Source organism: Cetorhinus maximus, unplaced genomic scaffold, assembly GCF_964194155.1.
Source record: "Cetorhinus maximus unplaced genomic scaffold, sCetMax3.hap1.1 HAP1_SCAFFOLD_2221, whole genome shotgun sequence".
In the NCBI taxonomy this organism is placed as follows: domain Eukaryota; kingdom Metazoa; phylum Chordata; class Chondrichthyes; order Lamniformes; family Cetorhinidae; genus Cetorhinus; species Cetorhinus maximus.
In genome coordinates this window covers 1-27390 of record NW_027598160.1, presented here as the reverse complement: position 1 = coordinate 27390, position 27390 = coordinate 1, and the positions used below count along the sequence as shown (strand labels likewise).

The window sequence follows — 27390 nt, the reverse complement described above, 5'->3', positions numbered from 1 at the left end:
GTCCCGGTCACGCCGCCGGACGTCCGTTTGTTTGGTGCTCGGAGTTGAGGTGCCGTCGGTGACAGTGAGGGGCGCACGGGCGCCTCACCCACGGCAAGAGGAGGAAGAAGCAGCTGGAACCGATTGCTCTCAGTCAAAGTCAAAGTCATCGCTCTCCTCCGGTGCTCGTCGCTCAACTGTTGACCAGTCCTCTGTGGGGGGGTGGGGTGAAGAGAAAAGAGAATGTTTGTAGACTCCCTTCCACGGACATCGTAAGCTCACCGCGTGTTTTAAAGGAATAATTTGCATTTGTATAACGCCTTTAATAGAGTAAAAAGGGCCCCCCAGAGCACTTCACAGGAGCACTAACGAAAAACATTTAACCTCGAGCCACATGAGGAGATATTAGGGACAGGTGGCCAAAAGCTCAATAAGAGATTGGTGAGCGAGAGAGAGAGAGACCGAGAGCGAGAGCGAGAGCGAGAGCAAGAGCGAGAGTGAGAAAGAGAGAGAGAGAGCGCGAGAGCGAGAGAGAGTGAGAGTGAAAGTGAGAGGTGGAGAGGTTTAGGGAGGAAATTCCAGAGCTCAGGGCCCCCCCAGGCAGCTGAAGGCCCGGCCGCCAATGGCGGAGCGGTGGGAATCGGGGGATGTTCGAGAGGCCGGAATTGGAGGAGCGCAGAGATCTCGGAGGGTTTGTAGGAGGTTACAGAGATAGGGAGGGTTGTAGGGGCTGGTGGAGGTTACAGAGATAGGGAGGGTTGTCGGGGCAGGAGGAGGTTACAGAGATAGGGAGGGTTGTAGGGGACTGGAGGAGGTTACAGAGATAGGGAGGGTTGTAGGGGCTAGAGGAGGTTACAGAGATGGGAGGGGGGTTGTAGGGGCTGGAGGATGTTACAGAGATGGGAGGGGTGTAGGGGCTGGAGGAGGTTACAGAGATAGGGAGGGTTGTAGGGGCTGGAGGATGTTACAGAGATAGGGAGGGTTGTAGGGGGATGGAGGAGGTTACAGAGATAGGGAGAGTTGTTGGGGCTGGAGGAGGTTACATAGATAGGGAGGGTTGTAGGGGCTGGAGGAGGTTACAGAGATAGGGAGGGTTGTAGGGGCTGGAGGAGGTTACAGAGAGACAGGGAGGGTTGTAGGGGCTGGAGGACGTTACAGAGATAGGGAGGGTTGTAGGGGCTGGAGGATGTTACAGAGATAGGGAGGGTTGTAGGGGGATGGAGGAGGTTGCAGAGATAGGGAGGGTTGTAGGGGATGGAGGAGGTTGCAGAGATAGGGAGGGTTGTAGGGGCTGGAGGAGGTTAGAGAGAGACAGGGAGGGTTGTAGGGGCTGGAGGACGTTACAGAGATGGGGAGGGTTGTAGGGGCTGGAGGAGGTTACAGAGATAGGGAGGGGTGTAGGGGCTGGAGGGGGTTACAGAGATAGGGAGGGTTGTAGGGGCTGGAGGATGTTACAGAGATAGGGGTAGAGGGTGAGGGTCATGGAGTGATTTGAAAAAGGAGGGGAATTTTAAAATCGAGCTGCTGCCTAACTGGGGGACCGTGTAGCTCAGCCGGCTGGTGCACGCCCTCCTCTCTCGAGTCGGTAGGTTGGAGCCTGTAATGTGGGCCGGGTCTCTGGGGAAACACCGAGGGCGCACTCCAAGGTGTTTCAGACGAGGTGCTAACCTGAAGCCCCGGTCTGGGCAACAGGCGCCCTGCGCCACTTTGACAGAAGAGGGGGCGTTTTCCCCCCAATGTTGCTGTCCTTCCCTTAGCCACTATCACCAAAAGGAAAAGAAATTTCCAGAAACCTGTCGCCTGTCAGATCACCACCAAGCGCAAAATGGCTGCTCTGGCCGAGCTCACCTGTCCCGGTGACGCTCTACCTGGCTTGGAGCCAATGTTTCGCTCAATAACGCTCCTGTGAATTGCTTTGGGGAATGTTGTTTAAACTGTTAAAGGCGCCGCTCGAATGCAATTCAACACTGTTGCGTTTGCCTAGCGAAAGGTCACCTCGCTTCAGGGTAATTTTATTCCGGCTTGTTTGAGATACAATAACACAATAAAACAAGAATTATTTTTCGTTGATTTACAGGGGAACGAAATAGCGATCGGATAGTGTCAATTGGCCATTCGCCTCATCGCTGACAGGGAGGATCACCCTACCACTGCAAGTCAGTTTGGAATGTCGCAAGGGATGTGACTGGTGCACTCACAATGTAAATTCATTCTTTTTATATGTGACATCTGGCTGATAAGACAGAGAGAGAGAGACAGGCAGAGAGAGAGAGAGAGAGAGAGACAGGCAGAGAGGGAGAGAGAGAGAGAGAGAGACAGGCAGAGAGAGAGAGAGAGAGAGAGAGAGAGACAGGCAGAGAGAGAGAGAGAGAGGCAGAGAGAGACAGGCAGAGAGAGAGAGAGAGAGAGAGAGAGAGAGAGAGACAGGCAGAGAGAGAGAGACAGGCAGAGAGAGAGAGAGAGACAGGCAGAGAGAGAGAGAGAGACAGGCAGAGAGAGAGAGAGAGACAGGCAGAGAGAGAGAGAGAGAGAGAGAGAGAGAGAGAGAGAGAGAGACAGGCAGAGAGAGAGAACAAAAGATGCATGAGAATTTTTCCAGGGATGAGAGAAGTTGGGACTGTTCTCCTTGGAGAAGAGAAGGTCGAGAGGAGGTTTGATGGAGGGTGTTCAAAATCACGAGGGGGGGGTCTGGGACAGAGTGGACAGAGGGAGAAACTGTTCCCATTGGCGGGAGGATCGAGAACCAGAGGGACACGGATTTAAGGTGATCGGCAAAAGCAGCGACGGAGACGGGAGGAGAAACTTTTTCACGCGGCGAGGGGTTAGGGTCTGGAACGCGCTGCCCGAGAGTGTGTGGGAGAGGCAGGGTCAATCGAGGCTTTCCAAAGGGGGGGGGGAAAATTGGATCCTTATCTGAAGAGGAAGAACGTGCAGGGGTGACGGGGAAAAAGTTGGGGGGGAGTGGGACTAGTTGGGTAGCTCTTACAAAGAGCCAGCACGGGCTTGACAGGCCGAATGGCCTCGTCCCGTGCCGTACCCATTCGACGGTTCAAAAAGGAAAGGCAAGGGCTTGCATTTCGATAGCACCTTTCACCACCCCAGGGCCTCCTGAAGGTGGCATTGCAGACACTGGGGGGGGGGAGCGGGGACAATTTTCAGGTGGGGGTCACTGCTGCAATGCAGCTGCCAACCTAAGCACAGCAAGATCCCAGATACAGCAAGCAGACAGAGGTTGTTGGTTGAGGGATAAATATTGGGCCGCCCCGGGACTCCGGGGAGGACATACCCCACTTCCCCACCCCAACCCCCCAACCCCCCCTGCTCTTCATCCAGCCGTGGCCAAGGCATCTTTTTACCTCCAGCCGAGATGGCAGGCTTAACACCCCTGCCCGAGGGTCTGCGTCTCTCGGCAGTGCGGCACTCCTTCGGCACTGGCCGTAGGCGGGTGATGGGCCCGGGTTACAGGGCTCGGGTCTCTCAAGCCGACGCTCGGACCCGGCCACCTTCCCAATGCAGGGGAGCGACTGAAAACAACTGACTGCTCACATGTGTTACAAAAATATATATATATATATATAGATAAGTAGGAAAATCCTGAAACTATACCCAGCCAATCCACTGGGGTCTGAGTGCCATTTTGAGAAGATTAGCCCTTAGCACCGACCGAGTGCCTAAGCCCTTAATGGCATCCCACTCCCTGCCCCCAATCCCTTCACAATCTTCATAAGAGAGAATCGGACCACCGCCCCATGACATTCAATGTCATTACCATCCCCCCACTATCAACATCCTGGGGTTTACCATTGACCAGAAACTGAACTGGACCCAGCCAGATAAATACTGTGGCTACAAGAGCAGGTCAGAGGCTGGGAATCCTGCGGTGAGTAACTCACCTCCTGACTCCCCCAAAGCCTGTCCACCATCGACAAGGCACAAGTCAGGAGTGTGATGGGATACTCCCCACTTGCCTGGATGAGTGCAGCTCCCACAACACTCGAGAAGCTCGACACCGTCCAGGACAAAGCAGCCCCGCTTGATCGGCACCCCATCCACAAACATTCACTCCCTCCACCACCGACGCACAGGGGCAGCAGTGTGTGTACCATCTACAAGATGCACTGCAGCAACTCGCCAAGGCTCCTTCGACAGCGCCGCCCAAACCCACCACCTCTACCACCTAGAAGGACAAGGGCAGCAGACACATGGGGAACACCACCACCTGCAAGTTCCCCTCCGAGCCCCACTCACCATCCCGACTTGGAAATATATCGGCCGTTCTTTCACTGTCGCTGGGTCACAATCCTGGAACTCCCTCCCTAACAGCGCCGTGGGTGTACCTACACCACACGGGGACTGCAGCGGCTCAAGAAGGGGGCGGCTCACCCACTGCCTTCTCGAGGGGGGCAATTAGGGACGGGCAACAAACGCTGGGGCAAACCAGCGACGCCCACACCCGGTGCGGCGACTCCTCCCGCTCCCGGTAACCTACCTTGCCTGGGTGCTGAGGACAGCAGCTCGCCGCTGTCGATCTGCCCCGCGTTATAAAGTGCGAACTGCTCCAGGATTCTCTGCTTGGCCGGGTTCACGACGATTTGGTGGCTGGGTAGAGAAGAATCTGTGGTCGTGGGGGGGAGAGAGAGAGAAAAAATTAGGTTCAGCAGCGGCAGGTCCCCGTGGCACAAGACGCCGCGTCTGGCTGAGAATCGCAGACCCCGACGGCGCCGCTGGAGCCCATTCGGCCCGTCGTCCCTGTACTGGCTTCGACGGGACAACCTAATTGAGTTGATGTCAGGTGCTAATGGAACGGTGAGGGAAAAGCTTCATAAACTAGGGTTCCTGCTCCTTATCACTAGGTAGCAACTCTTTCTGGGGGGGCGGAGGGTATAGAGACACCATGTGAGAGGGGCGTGACGTGAGGGAGTTCAGGGCGTGAGAGAGTGAGGGAGAGAGAAGAGGAAAGGCTGTGAAATAAAAAACACAGAGGGATAAGAGAAGGGAGAGACGGAAGCCCTATGTACCTTATTCAAACACCCACTATGAATTCTTCTCCACTACAGAGGCATCACAGCCTGACCTAATCCAAGGCTGGGAATCCTGCGGAGAGTAACTCACCTCCCGACTCCCCCCAAAGCCTGTCCACCATCTACAAGGCACAAGTCAGGAGTGTGATGGGACGCTCCCCACTTGCCTGGATGAGTGCGGCTCCCACAACACTCAAGAAGCTCGACACCGTCCAGGACAAAGCAGCCCCGCTTGATCGGCACCCCATCCACAAACATTCACTCCCTCCACCCCCGACGCACAGGGGCAGCAGTGTGTGTGTACCATCTACAAGATGCACTGCAGCAACTCGCCAAGGCTCCTTCGACAGCGCCGCCCAAACCCACCACCTCTACCACCTAGAAGGACAAGGGCAGCAGACACATGGGGAACACCACCACCTGCAAGTTCCCCTCCGAGCCCCACTCACACCATCCCGACTTGGAAATATATCGGCCGTTCCTTCGCTGTCGCTGGGTCCAAATCCTGGAACTCCCTCCCTAACACCTACACCACACGGGGACTGCAGCGGCTCAAGAAGGCGGCTCACCCCCCACCTTCTCAGGGGGCAATTAGGGATGGGCAATAAAGGCTGGGCCCAACCAGCGACCTCCCACATCCCGCAAACTAATATTTCAGGTACTGCGAAGAGAGAGTGACCTGAATACCTTTTTAAATTCCCTCGCCTTCAACTTTCAAACTGATCTGCACTGAGAAAAAAATCGATTACTTATCGAAAAACGGGACACACGCCGCAGGCGTCGGGAAGCTGAGATATGGACTGAAAACTGGGGGGGGGGGAAATCGCTCAGCGAGCGCGAGGGAGGAAAAGAGCGCACAGAGAACAGCGCTCTCACTAGAATCGACTAAAGTCAGGGAGCAAAAACGCTAACCCACAGACACTGCCCGCCCCGCTCAGAGGTTGCAGCATTTTTCTGCCCCTTTTAGTTCACCGCTCACCGCCTCAGGAGGAGCTCCACGGCGGCACAACGACATTCTCGCAGGCCGCTCGGCAAAACGTTTCGGAGCTGCCATTGAGAGAGGGCAAAATAGATTCGTTCACCGTCGGTGCAGTGTCCGGCTGCAGCCACCAGATGGCAGGCGCGGTGCAGCGTCAGGCTGAAACTGGAGGGAGTCTCAGAATTTCACAGCCGGGGGTGTGGGGTGGTGGGGGGGAGGCCGTTTGGTCCATCGTGATGGTGCCAGCTCTTTAAAAAAGAGCTCTCCCACTGTGCCCTACCCCTTCGCTCTTTCCCCCAGAGCCCTGCAAGTTTTTTTCTCCCTCCTCCTTGGTATTTAGCCAATTCAGCCAGCACCTTCCAGATCACAACAACTCGCTGTGTCAAAAAAATTCTCCTCATCCCCCTCACCCCTGGTTCTTTTACCGATTCTCTTCAATCTGTGTCCCCCCCCTCTCTGGTTACCGACCCTCCTGCCACTGGAAAAAGTTTCTCCTCTCCTTCACTCGATCGAAACCCCCCTCGTGATTCTGAACGCCTTGATTCAATCTCTCCCTTCACCTCCTCTGCTCTGAGGAGAACAATCCCAGCCTCTCCAGGTGACTGAAGGCTTCCATTCCGGAGGGGAAGGGCGTCTTGTATTGAGGGAGCCTTCGCTGCCACACCTCCCTCAACCTTGTGTCCTCTCTGGACTGGGGGGTGCAGCTCTCCGCACCTCCGACAGGTTAAACCCAACGGAGAACAAAGGGTGATTGTGGCCAAACTGCTACTGCGGCCTCCAAAAGGTTAACACGCCTCAGGTGGACTGAGGGTTCTAAAAAGTGACAAAGGGCAGCAGACGCACGGGGAACACCCCCACCGGCAAGTTCCCCTCCGAGCCCCACACCCCGTCCTGACTTGGAAATATAATCGGCCGTTCCTTCACTGTCGCTGGGTCAAAAGCCTGGAACTCCCTCCCTAACAGCGCGGTGGGTGTACCTACACCACACGGGGACTGCAGCGGCTCAAGGAGGTGGCTCACCCCCCCGCCTTTCTCAAGGGGCAATTAGGGATGGGCAGCAACAAATGCTGGGCCCGGCCAGCGACGCCCACATCCCGTGAAAAAAAAAACGTAGGGAAGACGTGGAAAAGGTGCTCCCCACTTAACTTACGAACGTACGAAGTAGGAGAAGGAGGCCATTCTGCCCCTCGACGCTGCTCCGCCATTCGATAAGATCATGGCTGATCCGCTGGCGTTTCGAACTGATTTAGCGAGCCTTGGCTGCGCTCCCTCGATGGAAAAGTATATCCTTCCTTCGGTTAAGGAGACCGTAGCTGGTCTCCAAAAATGGTCCAGGTGCCCTCGAGGGGCAAACTGGACGAGCAGAGGTGGGAGAAGGGGATAGAGGGCGGCATGGGGAGGCCATGGTCATGAAGGTGGTTCTTCCCAGGGCAAGGCTAGCCCCATTGCACTCCTGCGATGTCCCCAAACGCGGGACACTCGACTGCAACATTTGTGGGGGGGGGTTGGGGGGGGACTGCGTTTGCGCTCTCCCCTGAAGAAGAGCAAAAAAAATAGGGGGCTAGAATGGTAGATTTAGACAGGGAAAGTTAGGAGGGAGCTCGAGTGGGGCATAAACACCGGCACGGACCGATTAAGCCAAATGACTCGGTTCTGTGCCGCGTATCCTATGTTAATAGAAACCGTAGAAAGAAGTTACGGTGCAGGAAGAGGCCGTTCAGCCCCTCGACCCTGCTCCGCCATTCGATAAAGGTCCGCTTGCGTTTCGAACTAATTTATAGCGAACCGGCCAAAAAAAAGAGAAACTAGCCGCTCATTTTTAATCCCACTTTCCAGCACCTTAAATCTGTAGCCTCGCAGGTTACAGCACCTCCAAGTGCCTTCCAAATGAGTTGAGCGTTTCAGCCTCAACCATCAGTGAATTCCAGGCGCCCACCGCCTCACGGCCCCCTCTCATCCTTCTACCAATCACCTTACATCTTCAACATAAGACAGTGACTGATAAATCCAAATCGGTGAGTTCAAGAGAAGCTTCCTTACCCACAGGTTGGGGGAACTCGCTCCCCGTCATGAAACTACGAACGTGTAGTTCATTGGAAAATATTTTCGTTTTAAAGTAGAGGTTTAGTCTGTGGGTGTGTCTCAATGGGATTAAAGCCAGCTAGTCTGGGTGATATGACGTGTACTAGTTCTGGTATGTGGGAGAGACAGGGCGCATCTGCAATTTTTGAGTAAAGCCTTCAAGAAGTGGGGTGAAATCTGGCATCTAGCCAGCAGAGACCAAACAACATGTTTATATAACCGATAAAATTGGTACTAGGAAAGGGGTTTTGATGTAAGAGGTGGAGCTCAAAGGAGGCGGGTGATACGACGAGAATTTACATTCAATGAGATGGGCTGGGTATAACTTCAGCAGTGTTGTGTGTGTGTGTGTGTGTAGAGCAGAGGCAATGTGAGATCAACAGCAGCCGTCAGCCTCCAACCTGTCTCCACAGGAACCAAAGTGAAAAGAACCTCACTTTTGAATTCGTAAAGTGGAAATGCTTTGCCTGGTGTCGGGTTAAGCCTATGGGGTTGCTGTTGCCCTAATGGAGATTAGTTGGGAATTTGTTAAGAGTTATGATCGTCGTAACTTGGAGCCACGTGTATATACGTTTTAACCCGTGTAAACTAATAAAGCGTTTAAAGTAAAACCTTGAGAACTGGTGGTCTGATTCCTGAATTTAGAGTCGCACGTCAAACATAACCACTTAAAAATTATAGGTTATGACAGCTGTTTCAAGTTTCCCTCTGGGATTTTAAAAATAACTCCGCTTTATCAACCGCATCGGTGATAACACTCCCACAGGCAGTGGCTGGGGTGAAGGGTGTTGACATATTTGAGGTGGGTGCAGGTTGGAACCTGGATAAACACGGTCAGATGAAGAGGGGCTGGGGAAACCGGACTTGTATTCCCCTGGGAGTTTCGAAGGACGAGAGGAGATCTCTTTGAAACCTACAAAAATACTTAAAAAGAGGGATAGGCAGGGTAGATGCAGGTTAAGATGTCTCTCCAGGTCGGGAGGAGGAATCTAGAACCAGGGGACGCAATTTCAAATAAAAGGGGGAGCCACTTAGGACCGAGATGGGGGAGACGTTTTTCTTCACTGAAGGTGATGGGGCCTTTGGAGTTCTCTACCCCAGAGAGCTAAGTCATCGAGTGCGTTTAAAGCAGAGGTTGACAGGTTTCGAAATACCAATGATATAAGAGGGATATTGGGTGGGGGGGAGGGGGACGGAGAAAAAAAGCAACGATGTGGATGATCAGCCATCACCGCACTGAATGGCGGAGCAGGCGCGATGGGCTGAATGGCCTCCTACTCCTGCGTGTTCCTATGAGGGAGAGGAGACGTCCCCTGCAAGCCACGCGTGCGTGTACAGCAGCTGGAAGGCACCTTGCAGACGGTTTGTCTCCTTCTGCGTACCTCAGAAGCGCAGCCCCGCCCGTGAAGAAACAGTTGGGGGGGGGGGATATCAGAGGGAGGAGCGGAGGGGATATTGGGATGGGGGTGCGGTGAAATCAGGTGGGAAGAGGCTCCGCGTGGCCCTCCTCTCAGGTCACGGCCAGAAGGGCATTTTGGCACTAGTGCTGGTGTGGGGGTGGGGGGGGGAAGAATAATTCCCCCTAGGCCCAGGACCGAGTGTTTATCCCTCGACCCCACACGACTAAAAACAGACGATCTGGGGGCGGGGGGGGGTGTCATTTGGTCACACGAGTGTTTGCGGGAGCTTGCTGCGGGCAAATTGGCTGCGGCATTTCCCACACCGCAACGGCGGGGACACTTCCAAAATGGCTTCGGTGGCTGCGACGGGCGCCATATCAACGCAAGTCCCTGCTGCTCTCTTACTCCTCGACTCCGACGCAAACCTCTGCTCCCTTTTTCCCTCTCGTTTGCCCGAAACGTCGCTCGTGTTTTTTTTCTCTCTCTGTCTCTCCCTTTTAGCGCTTACCTCGAGACACGTCCGACAGGGGGGAGGACGCCGCTCCCCGCGGCTCTCCGGGTAGCTTCAGGAGGCTGTTCGGCGACGGGCATCGAGGGTCTCTGTGCAGGGTGCAGGCCGGTCGCGGCGGCACGGTGGGTGAGTCCCAGGGGGGCATCTTGTGCCAGGAGCCTTTGCCGCCGCCGCCGTCGTCCATCGCGCTCTCGTTGCTTTCCACGGGCTGGCACAGGCCGCTGTAGGGGGAGGCGGAGCCCGACATGCCGCCGGGGAGGAGGGCGCCCTTGCCGCAGGAGGCCGGGGCGCCGGGTCCTCCGTGTCCGTGCTCGGCCTGCGGGAGCCGAGGGGCGTAGAGGGACGAGCTCGCGCCCCGCCCCCGCTCCCGCGCCTCCAGCGCCGCCCGGTAGCCGGCCTCGGGGAGGCCCGGGGAGTCCGTGTAGCCGGGGACCCAGCCCGAGGGGCCCGGCCGGCCCCGCCGCCTGTCCGTCCGCGAGCGGGCGCCGCCCCCGCCGGCCGGGGCCTGCGAGGCGAACCTGTACGTGTTCTCCACCGGGCCGAGCGAGGTGCTCCGCAGTCTGTCGGCCAGCGCGGCGGTGTCGGCCGCCGCCGAACCCGGCTCAGAGCTCCCGCCCGACGAGGCGGCGGAGGAGGAGGTGGTGGAGGAGGAGGAGGAGGTGGAGGTGGAGGTGGAGGTGGAGGAGAAAGCGGTCCGGTCTCCCTCCGGGGTCAGGGCCCACGGTAGCTTCCTGAAATCCTCCAGCTGCTGGTAAACCTGTAGGAGGGTGGGGGGGGGACAGAAAGCAAACGTCAGAGCTGCAGCGTCACCCCCCACCCCCCTCCCCTGTATCGCTCGGACCGTACCAGAGGCTGCTCGGTCTACAACCCACCTGGGGGCCCTCCGCTTACACCGCCCGGGCTTTAGCAACACCCGCCACCCTCTAGCAAAACGGCACTAACCATTTGCCGCCGGGTTAGAAGCCGCGCGTTACACACCCTTACCTCTTTCCTACCTTCTCCTTCTACTCCTCCCGTCCTAAATTCTTCCAAACCTTCCTTAACCTTTTCACTTATTCCCTCGTTTCCGGTTTATTTCATTATCCTCTCGCTTCCCCTCCTTGTTTCTCTTCCACGATCTCCCTCATTCGCCTGTCGCCATTTCATGCAACTCCCCCTCTCTCTGTTACTCTTTCTCTTTCCCTCCATCTTTCTCTCTATTTCCGTTTCTCTCAATTCGATCCCCTTGCACCTTCCTTGATATTCCACTTCGTCGTTTGATTTCCTGCATTTCATGCCATCGTCAGCAGTGGCCGTTTCTCTCAATTATCTGGATGATACCACCGCTCCTTCATAACAATGATTGATATTGCCTACTTGCCCCTCGTGGCCACCCACTGCTACACGGGAGGGGGTGGGGGGTGAACGATATTCTGCGCCCCGAATCCGCTTTTCTTCTTTATTTATTTATTTATTTAAACGTGGGGCGTGGGCTTCGCGGACAAGGCCAGGCTTTGCGGCCTACCCCTCTGCTGTCCTCGAACTCGATGGGCTGAATGGCCTGCTCCTATCTTCCTAACGGGGGCCGTTTCAGAGAGGGGGAGGGGGGGAGGGCGGTTAAGAGTCAGCCCCCCCCACCCCCCCGTTGCTGTGGGGTCTGGAGTCATGTGGAGGCCAGACCGGGGGGAGGAGGGCGGCAGATTTCCTTCCCTAAAAAGTGAACCAGATGGGGGTTTTTTTTTTTTCACGACGACCGATGATAGCGTCACGGTCGCCGTCTCGGAGACGAGCTTTCAAACCCAGACTCCTGGTTGACTGAACTTAACATAAGCTTCGGTCTCTGGGTCACTGGTCCGGGGGGGGTGGGGAGGAAAAAAAAAAGCACCTCCGGCAGTGCTGCACTCTCTCAGCATTTCTCTTCCCTCGTCCTCTTCCACTGCCGGCAGCTTTCCCGCCACTTCTCCCAAGAAGTCCCTGCAGGAAGTGCTTTTGGGGGTGGGGGGGGGGGGGGGAATTCTTAAAGGGCCAGTCCACCCACCCACCCCACCCCAAGCGAATGCTCTTCTCTCTCACGCGGCTCGACAGGCTAGCAGATCACATGGGGCACCGCGGCCTAGCCCCTGACCCTATCAATGAGGCAACATAAAATAAAGGGTACAATTCTAAAGGGGGAGCAGGAGTAGAGGGACCCGGGTGCATATGCACGTAAGTAATTGAAAGTGGCAGGACAGGTTGCGAGAGTGGTTAATAAAGCACACGGTATCCTGGGCTTTATTAATTGGGGCATAGAGTACAAGAGCAAGGAGGTTAAACCTGTAAACAACACCCCCAACTGGGAGTACTGTGTCCAGTCCTGGGCACCGCACTGTAGAGAGGGTGCGAAGGCTTTGGGGTGGGGGGGAAAAGAGAGCACGAGAGAGAGCGCGAAAGATTCACGAGAATGGTTCCAGGGATGATTGGACTTCAGTGCCGTGGATAGATTGGAGAAGTTGGGACTGTTCCCCTTGGAGAAGAAAAAGGTTGAGAGGAGATTTGATCGAGGGTGTTCAAAATCATGAGGGGGTCTGGGACAGAATAGGTAGGGAGAAACTGTTCCCGTTGGTGGAAGGATCGAGAACCAGAGGGACACGGATTTAAGGTGATCGGCAAGAGAAGGGAGACGCGAGGGGAAACTTTTTCACGCAGCGAGCGGTTAGGATCTGCCTGAGTGCGTGGGGGAGGCAGGGTCAATCGGGGCTTTCGAAAGGGAACTGGATCCTTATCTGAAGAGGAAGGAGGTACAGCATTAAGGGGAGAAGACGGAGGAGTGGCACTAGGTATATTTCAGTAGGCTTCACTAGGTAGATTCGGAGGGTCAGCACAGTCAAGAGGGGCCAAGTTGCCTCCTTCAGTGCTGCAACAGTTCTGTGACTGTGCATTTTTGTAGGGACATCCCAAAGCGCTTCGAATCTGAACTTCACCTACATAACGGTTTGCGAGTGACACGGCAATCTGTCTGGGTGACAGTCTTGGCAGAGCTCCCTAACGGGTTTATCGGCGGTTGCTTTACATTCATGAATCTTAGTCTTGGACTCGCCACACGAGGCACCGTCTTCTCTTGTCAGTGTTTTATTAATGACATTGTTAAGGTTTAATGGCAATTATATTGCTAAACAGGTGATGAGTCGTTGTACATCTATTAAATGGGGATAGCTGGGACACTGGTGTGCTGGGAGTAGTAGTCGAGGGTGAACTAAGTCAACGAGCTCTCTACAGCAAAGAAAGCTGCTGGGTCAATAGTTTTAACTTCAACCGGCGTGAAACCGGTTATCATTCCCTACGTCAATCCAACAGAACTTCCAAAGACCTCCGTCAGGGTCCCACCCCAACTTGTTATTTGTTGACTAGTTCTGGCATCATCCTTGTAGTTCCTCCGTCCTGCTGACTCCATCCCTCTTCCCCGGCTGCGGTCCGTTCGCAACCTCAGCGCCACGTTTGACCCCCACCGAGATGGGTTTCTGACCTCGTGACCGCGCCGTCACTAAGACCGCCCGTTTCCGGAGCTTTATCCCCCCCCTACCCCCCCCCCGTCACCGGTCTCCCACGCGCTGCCCTCCGCCAACTTCAGCTGGTCCGAAACTCCGCTGACCCTCCTTTCGGTCGCCCCCCCCCATCAAAACCCACCCCCCACCCCCCCGACCGAGAATTTAAAATTACTTTTAAAATCACGTTAGCATCCAAAGTCACCTTGGTCATTTTCGGCCTCCTCCTTCGCTTGCGATTCAAGCACTCGCAGGCCAGCAAGCAGAGCTGCATTGGGATGCGCCCTGGGCAGGCTCCCGCCTTCTCGTCCAAGCGGTTCCGGCAGATCCCGGCGGCGATGCGCTGGTTTTGAGCGGCCGCCGAAGACATCTGCGCCAGGCTCTCAGCGTCGCCGTCCTCGTCTTCCTCCTCGACGATGTCTTTCTGTCGGCGAAGGCAAGAGTGGCAAGCGTTGGTTTAAGCGGCTGAGGCGCACCGTGAGAGGCCGAGCGTGACCTCCCAGTTCTGCAGCGAGCGCCGACGACCTGGAACCCGCCCGCCTGCGAGGGTGAATCATTTCAGAAGGGAATTGGACGGGCGCCTGAGGGAAATTAACTTGCAGGGATACGGGACTTGCACTCATCGGGACAGATGCAAGAATGCCAAATTTCAAAGGGAGCAGCAACTTGTGCCGCATGGTGCTGATTGGCTGGCAAGTCGATCCTGATTGGTCGAGGTGTTGCCACGGAGAACGATTGTTCCCCCCAAGCTTCTGCTTAAGGCAAAGCAGGTGCAATGCCCGGGCGTGCTCCTTTTGTTTAGAGGGCAGGGGACTGACTGGGTTGCTCGACAGTGAGCCGGCATGGGCTCGATGGGCCTAATGGCCTCCCTCTGTGCTGTTTCGACTCTTGTTATACGTGAGCCAAAAGCCCGCTCAACTGCGTCCAATCCGAGACTAAGCTGAAATGACCCACTTTCTACCTTCATGGCTGTTAACATTCATTTGTTGACTGTCAACGTCCTATCCTTCAGGCAGCAGCAGTAGGCAAGGTGGCTCATGGAATGCTATCCTTTATCACAAGAGGGATTGAACATAAAAGTAAGGACGTTATGCTTCAGTTAGACAGGGCATTGGTGAGACCGCATCTCCAACAGTGTGCGCGGTTTTGGTCTCCTTATTTAAGGAAGGATGTAAATGCATTGGAGGTGGTTCAGAGGAGGTTTACTAGATGGATACCTGGAATGAGCGGGTTGTCTGATGAGGAAAGGTCGGACAGACTGGGCTTGTTTCCACTGGAGTTTAGAAGAGTGAGGGTTTGATTAGAGGGTTTGATTGAAATATACAAGATCCTGAACGGCCTTCATAAGGTGGACATGGAAAGGACGTTTCCTCTTGTGGGTGAGTCCAGGATTAGGGGGGGCACTTTCAAAATTAGGGGTCGCCCTTTTAGGACAGAGACAAGGAGAGATTATTTTTCACCTCAGAGGGTTGTGCGACTTTGGAACGTTCTGCCTCAGAAGTCGGTGGCGCGGGGTGATTGACTTTTTTTTTTAAGGCAGAGGTAGACAGATTCTTGTTAGGCAAGGGAATCAAAGGTTATCGGGGGTAGATGGGAGTGTGGAAATCAAAACACAAGAAGATCACAGCCATGATCTTACTGAATGGCGGAGCAGGCTCGAGGGGCCGAATGGCCTGCTGCTGGCCCTATTTCTTATGTTCTTCAACGGGCGGTCAAGTGAGCGGGCAAGGCTGTTCGCTAACTGTGCCACCCCCATATCCCTTCCCACATCAAGAGGGGAGGAGGGCTGGGTGATGTTGCTCACTCACCAGGTATTTGGACTTGGCCGATCCTTCATTCTCCAGCGCTTTCCTTCCAGTTAGGATCTCCAACAAGACCTTGGGAAAGGGCGGGAGAGAGAGTGGGAGAGAGAGAGAGAGAGAGAGAGAGAGAGAGAGAGAGAGAGAGAGAGAGAGAGAGAGAGAGAGAATATCATACTGAAAGCAGTTGAACACCACTGGAATCCTCCCCCCTCCTTCAGGCATCAGACCCCGTTGGTGACCATGGGCTTCCATTGGGCTGCACCGCGGTGATGCTTGGCAAGGTGCCGCAGTGGCTTGCCGTTGCCTTCTGCGGTACGGCTGACCAGGAAACTCTCCCGCTCTTGCCGCCGGCCCTCAGGCGTATCCGGAAGGGTTTGCATGTGCGTTTGGCCACGTTACGAGCACAGCTTCCGTGGCCATCGAAACCCGGAGCGGGACTTGTGAGCCTAGAGCTCCTGGCCCAGGGGCGCGAACCCAGTGCGCCAAAAAAGGTCTCCGTACCACTGGAATACTACCGCTAAAATAAAGAGCTGCGCTCCTCCAGTGACCTTTCACCGCCTCAGGAGGCCCCGCAGTGTTTAAAAGCCGAGACACACAAAGGTACGAATTAGGAGGCCATTCGGCCCCTCGAGCCTGCTCGCCATTCAACGAGACCACGGCCTCAATTCCGCTTTCCTGCCAACCGCCCCCAACAGCCTCGTTAGTGAAGAATCAATCTACCTCTGCCTTAAAAAATATTCATTGTCCCCTGCCTCCCACCGCTCCCTGCGGGAGGGACTTCCCAAAGATTCACGACCCTCGGAGAAAAGAAATTCCTCAGTCATCTCTCTCTTAAAGGTGGCACCCCTTATTCTGAAACTGTGCCCCTCGGTTCTGGTCTCTCCCACGAGGGGAAACAACCTTTCAGCATCCACCCTGTCCAGCACCCACCCACCCTGCCTGCCCAGTTTCTTATATGTTTCAAGGAGATCACCTGCAATCTTTTAAACTCTCATGGTTATAGGCCCAGTCTGTCTAACCTTTCCTCACCAGATTAAACAACCCTCCCCCACAGCCCGCCACCATCCCAGGCGCAAAAGTGCCTTTTGACGCGTAGCCAGTGGGAAACGCGGCAGCCAATTTGCGCACGGCAAGCTCGCACAAACAGCTGAGTGAAAACAAAACAAAACAGAGCGTCTGTCTTGGTAATGGTGCGCGAGGCGGAAAGGCTTCTGCAGGGCAACGAAGGGGACCCTTCCCCACTTCACCTGCTCGTCTAGAATAGTGCTTAGGAGGGGAGGGGGGCGGTGGTGGGTGAGGGAACTTGTACGCTCACCTGGCGGGGGCGAGCTGGGTTCCTCAAGGCATTTGAAATGGCTGCATCTCCGACGCTGCGGCCTTCCTACAGTAGGGCCAGTCGGATGGCGGGCTCAAAGTCTTTGGAGAGGAAACTTGGATGCACAACCTTCTGGCTCAGTGGGAGTGGGACTTGCACTCACCTACCGAACAACAAGTGACGCCCGGGGTCATGTTATCTGTGTAAGACTCTGCCCTGTCCCCCCCGACAGCGATCGCCTGTATTACAACCCTTCTTGCTCATCTCTCTTTCGTTGACGTGGAGGTGGTCAGTGCTCCATGAAACACACCTCTTGTTCCAGCTATGCTTCGAATACACCATCCTACACACAGCTCTAGCGTCCTCGCAGACTGGAAGCCAAAACTGCAGCACACCTTCAGTCTACATCTGCAGCATTTAAACTTCTTGCTTTCATAGGCTGATTAAGTCAGAATTATTCCGCTCGTCAGGTACAAAGTTTCTCAATGTTCAAGTCAAGTTGAAAATATCACAAGCTACCGACATCAAACACTCCCAGGACAGGCACAGCACGGGGTTAGATACAGAGTAAAGCTCCCTCTACACCGTCCCCATCAAACACTCCCAGGGCAGGTACAGCACGGGGTTAGATACAGAGTAAAGCTCCCTCTACACCGTCCCCATCAAACACTCCCAGGGCAGGTACAGCACGGGGTTCGATACAGAGTAAAGCTCCCTCTACACTGTCTCCATCAAACACTCCCAGGACAGGTACAGCACGGGGTTAGATACAGGGTAAAGCTCCCTCTACACCGTCCCCATCAAACACTCCCAGGGCAGGTACAGCACGGGGTTAGATACAGAGTAAAGCTCCCTCTACACCGTCCCCATCAAACACTCCCAGGGCAGGTTCAGCACGGGGTTAGATACTGAGTAAAGCTCCCTCTACACCGTCCCCATCAAACACTCCCAGGACAGGTACAGCATGGGGTTAGATACAGAGTAAAGCTCCCTCTACACCGTCCCCATCAAACACTCCCAGGGCAGGTTCAGCACGGGGTTAGATACTGAGTAAAGCTCCCTCTACACCGTCCCCATCAAACACTCCCAGGACAGGTACAGCACGGGGTTAGATACAGAGTAAAGCTCCCTCTACACCGTCCCCATCAAACACTCCCAGGACAGGTACAGCACAGGGTTAGATACAGAGTGAAGCTCCCTCTACACCGTCCCCATCAAACACTCCCAGGACAGGTACAGCACGGGGTTAGATACAGAGTAAAGCTCCCTCTACACCGTCCCCATCAAACACTCCCAGGACAGATGGAATGGTAGAAAGTCCTGCACTCACCACTCCGTAGCTGTAGGTGTCGAGTTCCACAGTCAGCTGGCCGCTCATGATGTACTCGTCGGGAAGATATGCCAGTGTGCCCCGGAGTGTCTGTGTTCGTGCCACCGTACAGCTTCTACCGGAGTTGTTGGAATACCGGCTAAAACGGGCAAGTCCAAAGTCTCCCAGCTTCGGAACAAAATTCTCATCCAGGAGGATATTGGAACTGGAATACGGAGGGACATTCGCAACGATGCATGAGAACATAAATTTTTCACTTTCGTAGAAATTTCATTTCAAAATATCCATCCAAGGGGGATTACTGGGCCTCGGTTTAAAGGGTCAACTACAAGATGCGGCGCTCCCTCAGCACTGACCCTCCGACAGCGCGGCGCTCCCTCAGCACTGACCCTCCGACATTGCGGCGCTCCCTCAGCACTGACCCTCCAACAGTGCGGCGCTCCCTCAGCGCTGACCTTCCAACAGTGCGGCGCTCCCTCAGCGCTGACCCTCCGACAGTGCGGCGCTCCCTCAGCACTGACCCTCCGACAGTGCGGTGCTCCCTGAGCACTGACCCTCCGACAGTGCAGCGAACCCTCAGCACTGACCCTCCGACAGTGAGGCGCTCCCTCAGCACTGACCCTCCGACAGTGCGGCGCTCCCTGAGCACTGACCCTCTGGCAGGGCGGCACTCGCTCAGCACCGACCCTCCGACAGTGCGGCGCTCCCTCAGCACTGACCCTCCGACAGTGCGGCGCTCCCTCAGCACTGACCCTTCGACAGTGCGGCGCTCCCTCAGCACTGACCCTTCGACAGTGCGACGCTCCCTCAGCACTGACCCTCCGACAGTGCGGCGTTCCCTCAGTAGACCCTCCGACAGTGCGGCGCTCCCTCAGCACTGACCCTCCGACAGTGCGGCGCTCCCTCAGCACCAACCCTCCGACAGTGCGGCGCTCCCTCAGCACTGACCCTTCGACAGTGCGACGCTCCCTCAGCACTGACCCTCCGACAGTGCGGCGTTCCCACAGCACTGACCCTCCGACAGTGCGGCGCTCCCTCAGCACTGACCCTCCGACAGTGCGGCGCTCCCTCTGCACTGACCCTCCGACAGCGCGGCGCTCCCTCTGCACTGACCCTCCGACAGCGCGGCGCTCCCTCAGCACTGACCCTCCGACAGCGCGGCGCTCTCTCAGCACTGACCCTCCGACAGCGCGGCGCTCCCTCGGCATCGACCCTCCGGCCGTGCGGCACTTCCTCAGCACTGACCCTCCGACAGTGCGGCTCTCCCTCAGCACCGACCCTCCGACAGTGCGGCGCTCCCTCAGCCCAGACCCTCCGACAGTGCGGCGCTTCCTGATCTAAAGAGCGACTGGCAGATGAATGCTTTGGGAGGTCAGAACTTGCCAAGTGACAGTCTCTTACCTCTTCACGTCTCCATGTATTAGGCTGGGGTTGCTCGAGTGGAGGAACTGTACCGCACGTGCTGCTCCCAGCGCCACATCAAGGCGTGTCATCCAGGAGAGCGGAGGGCTGCTGCCCTGGAGGAGGAAATGGAGGGAAAGTGAAGCAAAAAAAAAAACAAAGGTAGCGAAGGATCACCATTAATTTCGTCAACATCCCATGCGTCTAATATAGTAAAATTGCCCCTGGGTGCTTCACGGTGGGACTGGGAGAGTGAGGAACACAGGAACTAGGAGTAGAGATGGGATGGGGAGACAGAAGGGATAGTTGGTGATGCAGTTGGCATTACATGGTGGCAGTGAGGGGGTCGAGACCCCTGGTAAAAGGGGCTCTCCCTCTGAAACACGCAGATCTGTTGGTTTTTCCCTCCCTTACCCCAGGGGCGCTCACATCCCCTTTGGCTGACAAAACTGCACATCCCCTGAAAGTGGAATACATCGGATCCGAGAGAGAGGGGGGCTTCGCTGGGCCCCGGGCAGCTCCCAGCGCCCAAAAGATCTCTCGGCTGCCCAGCGGGAATCGTGGAGTCGGCAGCGGAAATTCCAAACCACTTTCCCCTCCCTAACCCGGGGTGGAGGTGGAGAGCAGGGAGGGAGATAGTCCAAGCCTATTCATTGTGTGCAGGCTGTGGACCACGACTGCTGGTTCACTTGGGCCCTATAAATAGACAGAAACTGAAACTGTGGTTATTGTGGTTAGGAGGCGTTGGCTTGTGATGTGTAACTTTGTAAATAAATATCAAAGTGTGTAAAGATGGGCTCCGGTTCTATCCTCCACCAACTGGCTTCTCTGGACTATAACACGGCCTACCTCCGGGCCACAACACGGCCTACCTCCGGGCCACAACACGGCCTACCTCCGGGCCACAACACGGCCTACCTCCGGGCCACAACACGGCCTACCTCCGGGCCACAACACGGCCTACCTCCGGGCCACAACACGGCCTACCTCCGGGCCACAACACGGCCTACCTCCGGGCCACAACACGGCCTACCTCCGGGCCACAACACGGCCTACCTCCGGGCCACAACACGGCCTACCTCCGGGCCACAACACGGCCTACCTCCGGGCCACAACACGGCCTACCTCCGGGCCACAACACGGCCTACCTCCGGGCCACAACACGGCCTACCTCCGGGCCACAACACGGCCTACCTCCGGGCCACAACACGGCCTACCTCCGGGCCACAACACGGCCTACCTCCGGGCCACAACACGGCCTACCTCCGGGCCACAACACGGCCTACCTCCGGGCCACAACACGGCCTACCTCCGGGCCACAACACGGCCTACCTCCGGGCCACAACACGGCCTACCTCCGGGCCACAACACGGCCTACCTCCGGGCCACAACACGGCCTACCTCCGGGCCACAACACGGCCTACCTCCGGGCCACAACACGGCCTACCTCCGGGCCACAACACGGCCTACCTCCGGGCCACAACACGGCCTACCTCCGGGCCACAACACGGCCTACCTCCGGGCCACAACACGGCCTACCTCCGGGCCACAACACGGCCTACCTCCGGGCCACAACACGGCCTACCTCCGGGCCACAACACGGCCTACCTCCGGGCCACAACACGGCCTACCTCCGGGCCACAACACGGCCTACCTCCGGGCCACAACACGGCCTACCTCCGGGCCACAACACGGCCTACCTCCGGGCCACAACACGGCCTACCTCCGGGCCACAACACGGCCTACCTCCGGGCCACAACACGGCCTACCTCCGGGCCACAACACGGCCTACCTCCGGGCCACAACACGGCCTACCTCCGGGCCACAACACGGCCTACCTCCGGGCCACAACACGGCCTACCTCCGGGCCACAACACGGCCTACCTCCGGGCCACAACACGGCCTACCTCCGGGCCACAACACGGCCTACCTCCGGGCCACAACACGGCCTACCTCCGGGCCACAACACGGCCTACCTCCGGGCCACAACACGGCCTACCTCCGGGCCACAACACGGCCTACCTCCGGGCCACAACACGGCCTACCTCCGGGCCACAACACGGCCTACCTCCGGGCCACAACACGGCCTACCTCCGGGCCACAACACGGCCTACCTCCGGGCCACAACACGGCCTACCTCCGGGCCACAACACGGCCTACCTCCGGGCCACAACACGGCCTACCTCCGGGCCACAACACGGCCTACCTCCGGGCCACAACACGGCCTACCTCCGGGCCACAACACGGCCTACCTCCGGGCCACAACACGGCCTACCTCCGGGCCACAACACGGCCTACCTCCGGGCCACAACACGGCCTACCTCCGGGCCACAACACGGCCTACCTCCGGGCCACAACACGGCCTACCTCCGGGCCACAACACGGCCTACCTCCGGGCCACAACACGGCCTACCTCCGGGCCACAACACGGCCTACCTCCGGGCCACAACACGGCCTACCTCCGGGCCACAACACGGCCTACCTCCGGGCCACAACACGGCCTACCTCCGGGCCACAACACGGCCTACCTCCGGGCCACAACACGGCCTACCTCCGGGCCACAACACGGCCTACCTCCGGGCCACAACACGGCCTACCTCCGGGCCACAACACGGCCTACCTCCGGGCCACAACACGGCCTACCTCCGGGCCACAACACGGCCTACCTCCGGGCCACAACACGGCCTACCTCCGGGCCACAACACGGCCTACCTCCGGGCCACAACACGGCCTACCTCCGGGCCACAACACGGCCTACCTCCGGGCCACAACACGGCCTACCTCCGGGCCACAACACGGCCTACCTCCGGGCCACAACACGGCCTACCTCCGGGCCATAACACGGCCTACCTCCGGGCCACAACACGGCCTACCTCCGGGCCATAACACGGCCTACCTCCGGGCCATAACAGGGCCTACCTCTGTTGGAACAACATACACTACTCCGTATAGCACTGAAATGTAGAGGCTTCACCGCAGCTGGAGAGCCTCATGAGTGGGAGCGTTTCCTCACATTACGTCTGGTTCTTTCACCAGTTACCCGTAAATCTGCGCCCTCTGGTTACTGACCTTTCCCGCCATTTATTTACTGTCAAAAATCCCTCGTGATTTTGGACACCTGGATTAAATCCGCCTCCACCAACCTCCCCTTAACCTTCTCTGCTCCAAGGAGAACAGATCAATGGCTGGGGGGGAGGGGGGGTGGGGAACTTGCTACCAAATTGGTCAAAATGGTGATAACGTGTCCATCAAGCTGCATCACGCTTTGAGTCACAACGTCTTAAACGACGAGGCAGAGCAGCGGCAGAGAAGGCAAGGAAATGAAGCAAATCCTGCACTCCGGATCCCACCACCCTGTGGGACATCCAGCTCCACCTGCTCAAAGAACCGTGGGTCAAGAATCGGCCTGTTCAGTCACGTGGAAACCCACGGCCCGGAACCCGCCACCCTGATGAGGCGTCACCCTCGAAGCGAGGGACAGCGGACGAGGGCGCACGCCCATACCAACTCAAGCACGGTGCGCAGGCCTCGACTAACCCAGGAGGTCAAGGGCAGCTGACACATGGGAACGCTACCGCCTGCAAGCTCCCCTCCGAGGCCCACACACACCACCTTCCAAACCCACGGCCATTACCATCTCGAAGGGCAAGGGCAGCAGACACACGGGGGAAACACCACCGCCCGGAAGTTCCCCCTCCGAGCCACTCGCCATCCCGACTTGGAAATATATCGGCCGTTCCTTCACTGTCGCTGGGTCAAAATCCTGGAACTCCCTCCCTAACAGCGCCGTGGGTGTACCTACACCACACGGGGGCTGCAGCGGCTCAAGGAGGAGGCTCACCCCCACCTTCTCAAGGGGGCAATTAGGGATGGGCAATAAATGCTGGCCTCGGCCAGAGATGCCCACATTCCGTGAACGAATTAAATAAAAACATGTGGCCATAATAATTGAGCTGGGACCGAATCAAATTTTCTTTTGAAAAAGATAGAGCGTAACTTTACAGTTGTGCTCCGCGCCTCTCTTTCCAATACCTGACACTGAAGACGATCCTGCAGCGATCCATTTGGCATGTACACATACACCAGGCAATAAATGCCATCCTCCACACAGCAACCGGCCAAATCCACGATGTTTGGGTGTCGGTACCTCAAGGACAAAGGAAAAGGAGGAGGTCAGGTCTAAGCATCACTTTTTTTTAAAAAATTATTCGTTTGTGGGATGTGGGCATCGCCGGCTAGGCCAGCATTTGTTGCCCATCCCTATTTGCCCTTGTTCCAGAGGGGGGCAGTTAAGAGTCAACCCCGTGGCTGTGGGGTCTGGAGTCACCTGTAGGCCAGACCGGGTAAGGACGGCAGATTTCCTTCCCGAAAGGGACATTAGTGAACCAGATGGGGTTTTTTTTACGACAACCGGCAATGGCTTCATGGTCATCATCACCAGACTTTATAATTCCACGTTTTTACTGAATTCAAATTTTACCAGCTGCAGTGGTGGGATTCGAACTCGCATCCCCAGAGCGTTACCCCTGGGTCTCTGGATATAATAACCAGTGACAAGACCGGGATGCCACTGCCTCCCCTCCTATACGCAAAAGGTGCAGAACAGCCGGGTGAACGGCACACTCACTGATAATGTTTCTCCAGTTCGGTTTGAAAGCTCCCCTTCACCGTCTCCCAATCCAAATCAGATTCCTACAGGAGGAGGAGTGGTGGGGACAAGGAGGGATTTTGGGGGTTCGGGCGGCGGGGGGGGGAGAGAGAGAAGCAGAAAAAATTAACATTGGCCAGCCTTGCACTTGCCTGGCGCCATATATATATATATATATATATATATATATGGGCCCACTTTACACTGCAACCTACTGCCACACTGTTAAGAATCCTAGAACAGCTCGTTTGACTGTACAGGACTTGAGTATTGCTGAAAGAAAGAGAGATATGCTCTCTCAAGATGCTTTTCATCTTGCACTCATCAGGACACATTTGCAAGAATACCAATTGCTAAGGGAACAACTATTTATACTACACGAGAAGAGTGCGCTGATTGGTGGGCAAGTGGGCTCTGATTGGTGGAGGTGTTGCCATGGAGAATGCACCAGGAAACAGTTAACTGCCAAGTTCTTGATTGAATGCAAAGCGGAAAGGTTGATTCTGATTGGTCAAGGCGTCTCCCTGGGGAATGAACCAAGGAATGGCTGTCCCCCTCGGCTTTTGTTGAGTTGAAAAAGACACAACGCGTGAACATGCTCTGCCTGTGGAGGACGGGGCCTTGTGTATGAATATATGAAGCTTCTAGCACATGTAAATGAGCCACATTGCGAGCCTGACTGACAATCTTAAGTTGGTTGTCAGTGTAATTCTTAGCACAATCAGGATTGTTTTTTTTAAAATTATTCATTCACGGGATGTGGGCTTTGCTGGCTGGGCCAGCATTTATTGTCCATCCCTAGTTGCCCCCAAGATGGTGGTGGTGAGCTGTCTTCTTTAACCGCTGCAGTCCGTGCGGTGTAGGTACACCCACAGTGCTGTTAAGAAGGGAGTTCCAGGATTTTGACCCAGTGGCAGTGAAGGAACGGCGATATATTTCCAAGTCAGGATGGTGAGTGATTGGGAGGGGAACTTCCAGGTGGTGGTGTTCCCACTTGTCTGCTGCCCTTGCCCTTCTAGATGGTAGTGGTCGTGGGTTTGGAAGGTGCTGTCTAAGGAGCCTTGGTGAATTCCTGCAGTGCATCTCGTAGATGGTAGACACTGCTGCTATTGTGTGCCAGTGGTGGAGGGAGTGAATGTTTGTGGATGATGGTGTTTGATACGATCAGCCAGTCGTTGGGGTGTACAGCCTACATACCAAGAACTGTTGCAGTGCATAAGGAGGTCACTCAGTTCCATCAAGTCCATGCCTGCTTTCAGCACGAACATTTTAGCTATCCCACCATTAGCTATAGTGTGACCAAAACCTGTTTACATAGGAAGTTCCCCACTAGGATTGACCATACAGGGGTTCGCAGCATTGGCTGAGGAAGCAACCGGAATTGCCAGAAACAAGTCACCCAGCAACAGAAAAACACACTTACTTCTTTCAATCTTTTAACAGCATACTTGGTGTGGCGCATCAACGCATGGTACACACAGCCAAAGCCCCCTTCGCCAATCTTCTGACTCTCCGCAAAGTTGTAGGTTCCCGTTTTGAGCTCGTGTAGTGGCCAGCAAAACAGGAGCCTGTCCACTGATGGCGAGGACACTGGACATGATAAGGCAGGCGCCTGGGAGAGATATAGAGAGGGAGAGAGCGAGCGATATAGAGAGAGAGAGAGAGGCAGAGAGAGAGGCAGAGAGAGAGGCAGAGAGAGAGGCAGAGAGAGAGGCAGAGAGAGAGGCAGAGAGAGAGGCAGAGAGAGAGGCAGAGAGAGAGGCAGAGAGAGAGGCAGAGAGAGAGGCAGAGAGAGAGAGAGAGAGAGAGGCAGAGAGAGAGAGAGAGAGGCAGAGAGAGAGAGAGAGGCAGAGAGAGAGAGAGGCAGAGAGAGAGAGAGAGAGAGGCAAGAGAGAGAGAGAGAGAGAGGCAGAGAGAGAGAGAGGCAGAGAGAGAGAGAGGCAGAGAGAGAGAGAGAGAGAGAGAGAGAGAGAGGGGCAGAGAGAGAGAGAGGCAGAGAGAGAGAGAGGGGCAGAGAGAGAGAGAGGGGCAGAGAGAGAGAGAGGCCGAGAGAGAGAGAGAGGCCGAGAGAGAGAGAGAGGCCGAGAGAGAGAGAGAGGCCGAGAGAGAGAGAGGCCGAGAGAGAGAGAGGCCGAGAGAGAGAGAGGCCGAGAGAGAGAGAGGCCGAGAGAGAGAGAGGCCGAGAGAGAGAGAGGCCGAGAGAGAGAGAGGCCGAGAGAGAGAGAGGCCGAGAGAGAGAGAGGCCGAGAGAGAGAGAGGCCGAGAGAGAGAGAGAGGCCGAGAGAGAGAGAGAGGCCGAGAGAGAGAGAGAGGCCGAGAGAGAGAGAGAGGCCGAGAGAGAGAGAGAGGCCGAGAGAGAGAGAGGCCGGAGAGAGAGAGAGGCCGAGAGAGAGAGAGAGGCCGAGAGAGAGAGAGGCCGAGAGAGAGAGAGAGAGAGAGGCCGAGAGAGAGAGAGAGGCCGAGAGAGAGAGAGAGGCCGAGAGAGAGAGAGAGAGAGAGGCCGAGAGAGAGAGAGGCCGAGAGAGAGAGAGGCCGAGAGAGAGAGAGAGAGAGAGAGAGAGAGAGGCCGAGAGAGAGAGAGAGAGGCCGAGAGAGAGAGAGAGAGGCCGAGAGAGAGAGAGAGAGGCCGAGAGAGAGAGAGAGAGGCCGAGAGAGAGAGAGAGAGAGAGGCCGAGAGAGAGAGGCCGAGAGAGAGAGAGAGAGGCCGAGAGAGAGAGAGAGAGGCCGAGAGAGAGAGAGAGAGAGAGGCCGAGAGAGAGAGGCCGAGAGAGAGGCCGAGAGAGACCGAGAGAGAGAGAGAGAGAGGCCGAGAGAGAGAGAGAGAGGCCGAGAGAGAGAGAGAGAGGCCGAGAGAGAGAGAGAGAGGCCGAGAGAGAGAGAGGCCGAGAGAGAGAGGCAGAGAGAGAGACATAGAGAGGCAGAGAGAGAGATATAGAGAGGCAGAGAGAGAGATATAGAGAGGCAGAGAGAGAGATATAGAGAGGCAGAGAGAGAGATATAGAGAGGCAGAGAGAGGGATATAGAGAGGCAGAGAGAGGGATATAGAGAGGCAGAGAGAGGGAGAGAGATATAGAGAGGCAGAGTGAGAGAGAGAGATAGAGAGGCAGAGAGAGAGAAAGAGAGAGAGAGAGAAAGAGGGGCAGAGAGAGAAAGAAATAGGGGCAGAGAGAGAGAGAAAGAGGGGCAGAGAGAGAGAGAAAGAGGGGCAGAGAGAGAGAGAAAGAGGGGCAGAGAGAGAGAGAAAGAGGGGCAGAGAGAGAAAGAGGGGCAGAGAGAGAAAGAGGGCAGAGAGAGAAAGAGGGGCAGAGAGAGAAAGAGGGGCAGAGAGAGAAAGAGGGGCAGAGAGAGAAAGAGGGGCAGGAGAGAGAGAGAGAAAGTGGGGCAGATAGAGAGATATAGAGAGGCAGAGAGAGATATAGAGA

The 27390-nt window shown here is 56.2% G+C and overlaps 1 protein-coding gene across 1 annotated transcript; it reads right to left on the bottom strand.

Moving 5' to 3' along the window:
• Window positions 1-25586, bottom strand: LOC144677078 (interleukin-1 receptor-associated kinase 1-like; the record flags this gene model as incomplete). Its single annotated transcript, XM_078537340.1, has 10 exons — window positions 1-191; window positions 4469-4594; window positions 9970-10729; window positions 13678-13896; window positions 15281-15349; window positions 17920-18124; window positions 19321-19436; window positions 23353-23467; window positions 23948-24012; window positions 25392-25586. Coding segments are annotated over 10 exons (1932 nt in total), but the record flags the coding sequence as incomplete, so codon positions are not given.
• Between the last annotated feature and the right edge of the window lie 1804 nt (window positions 25587-27390).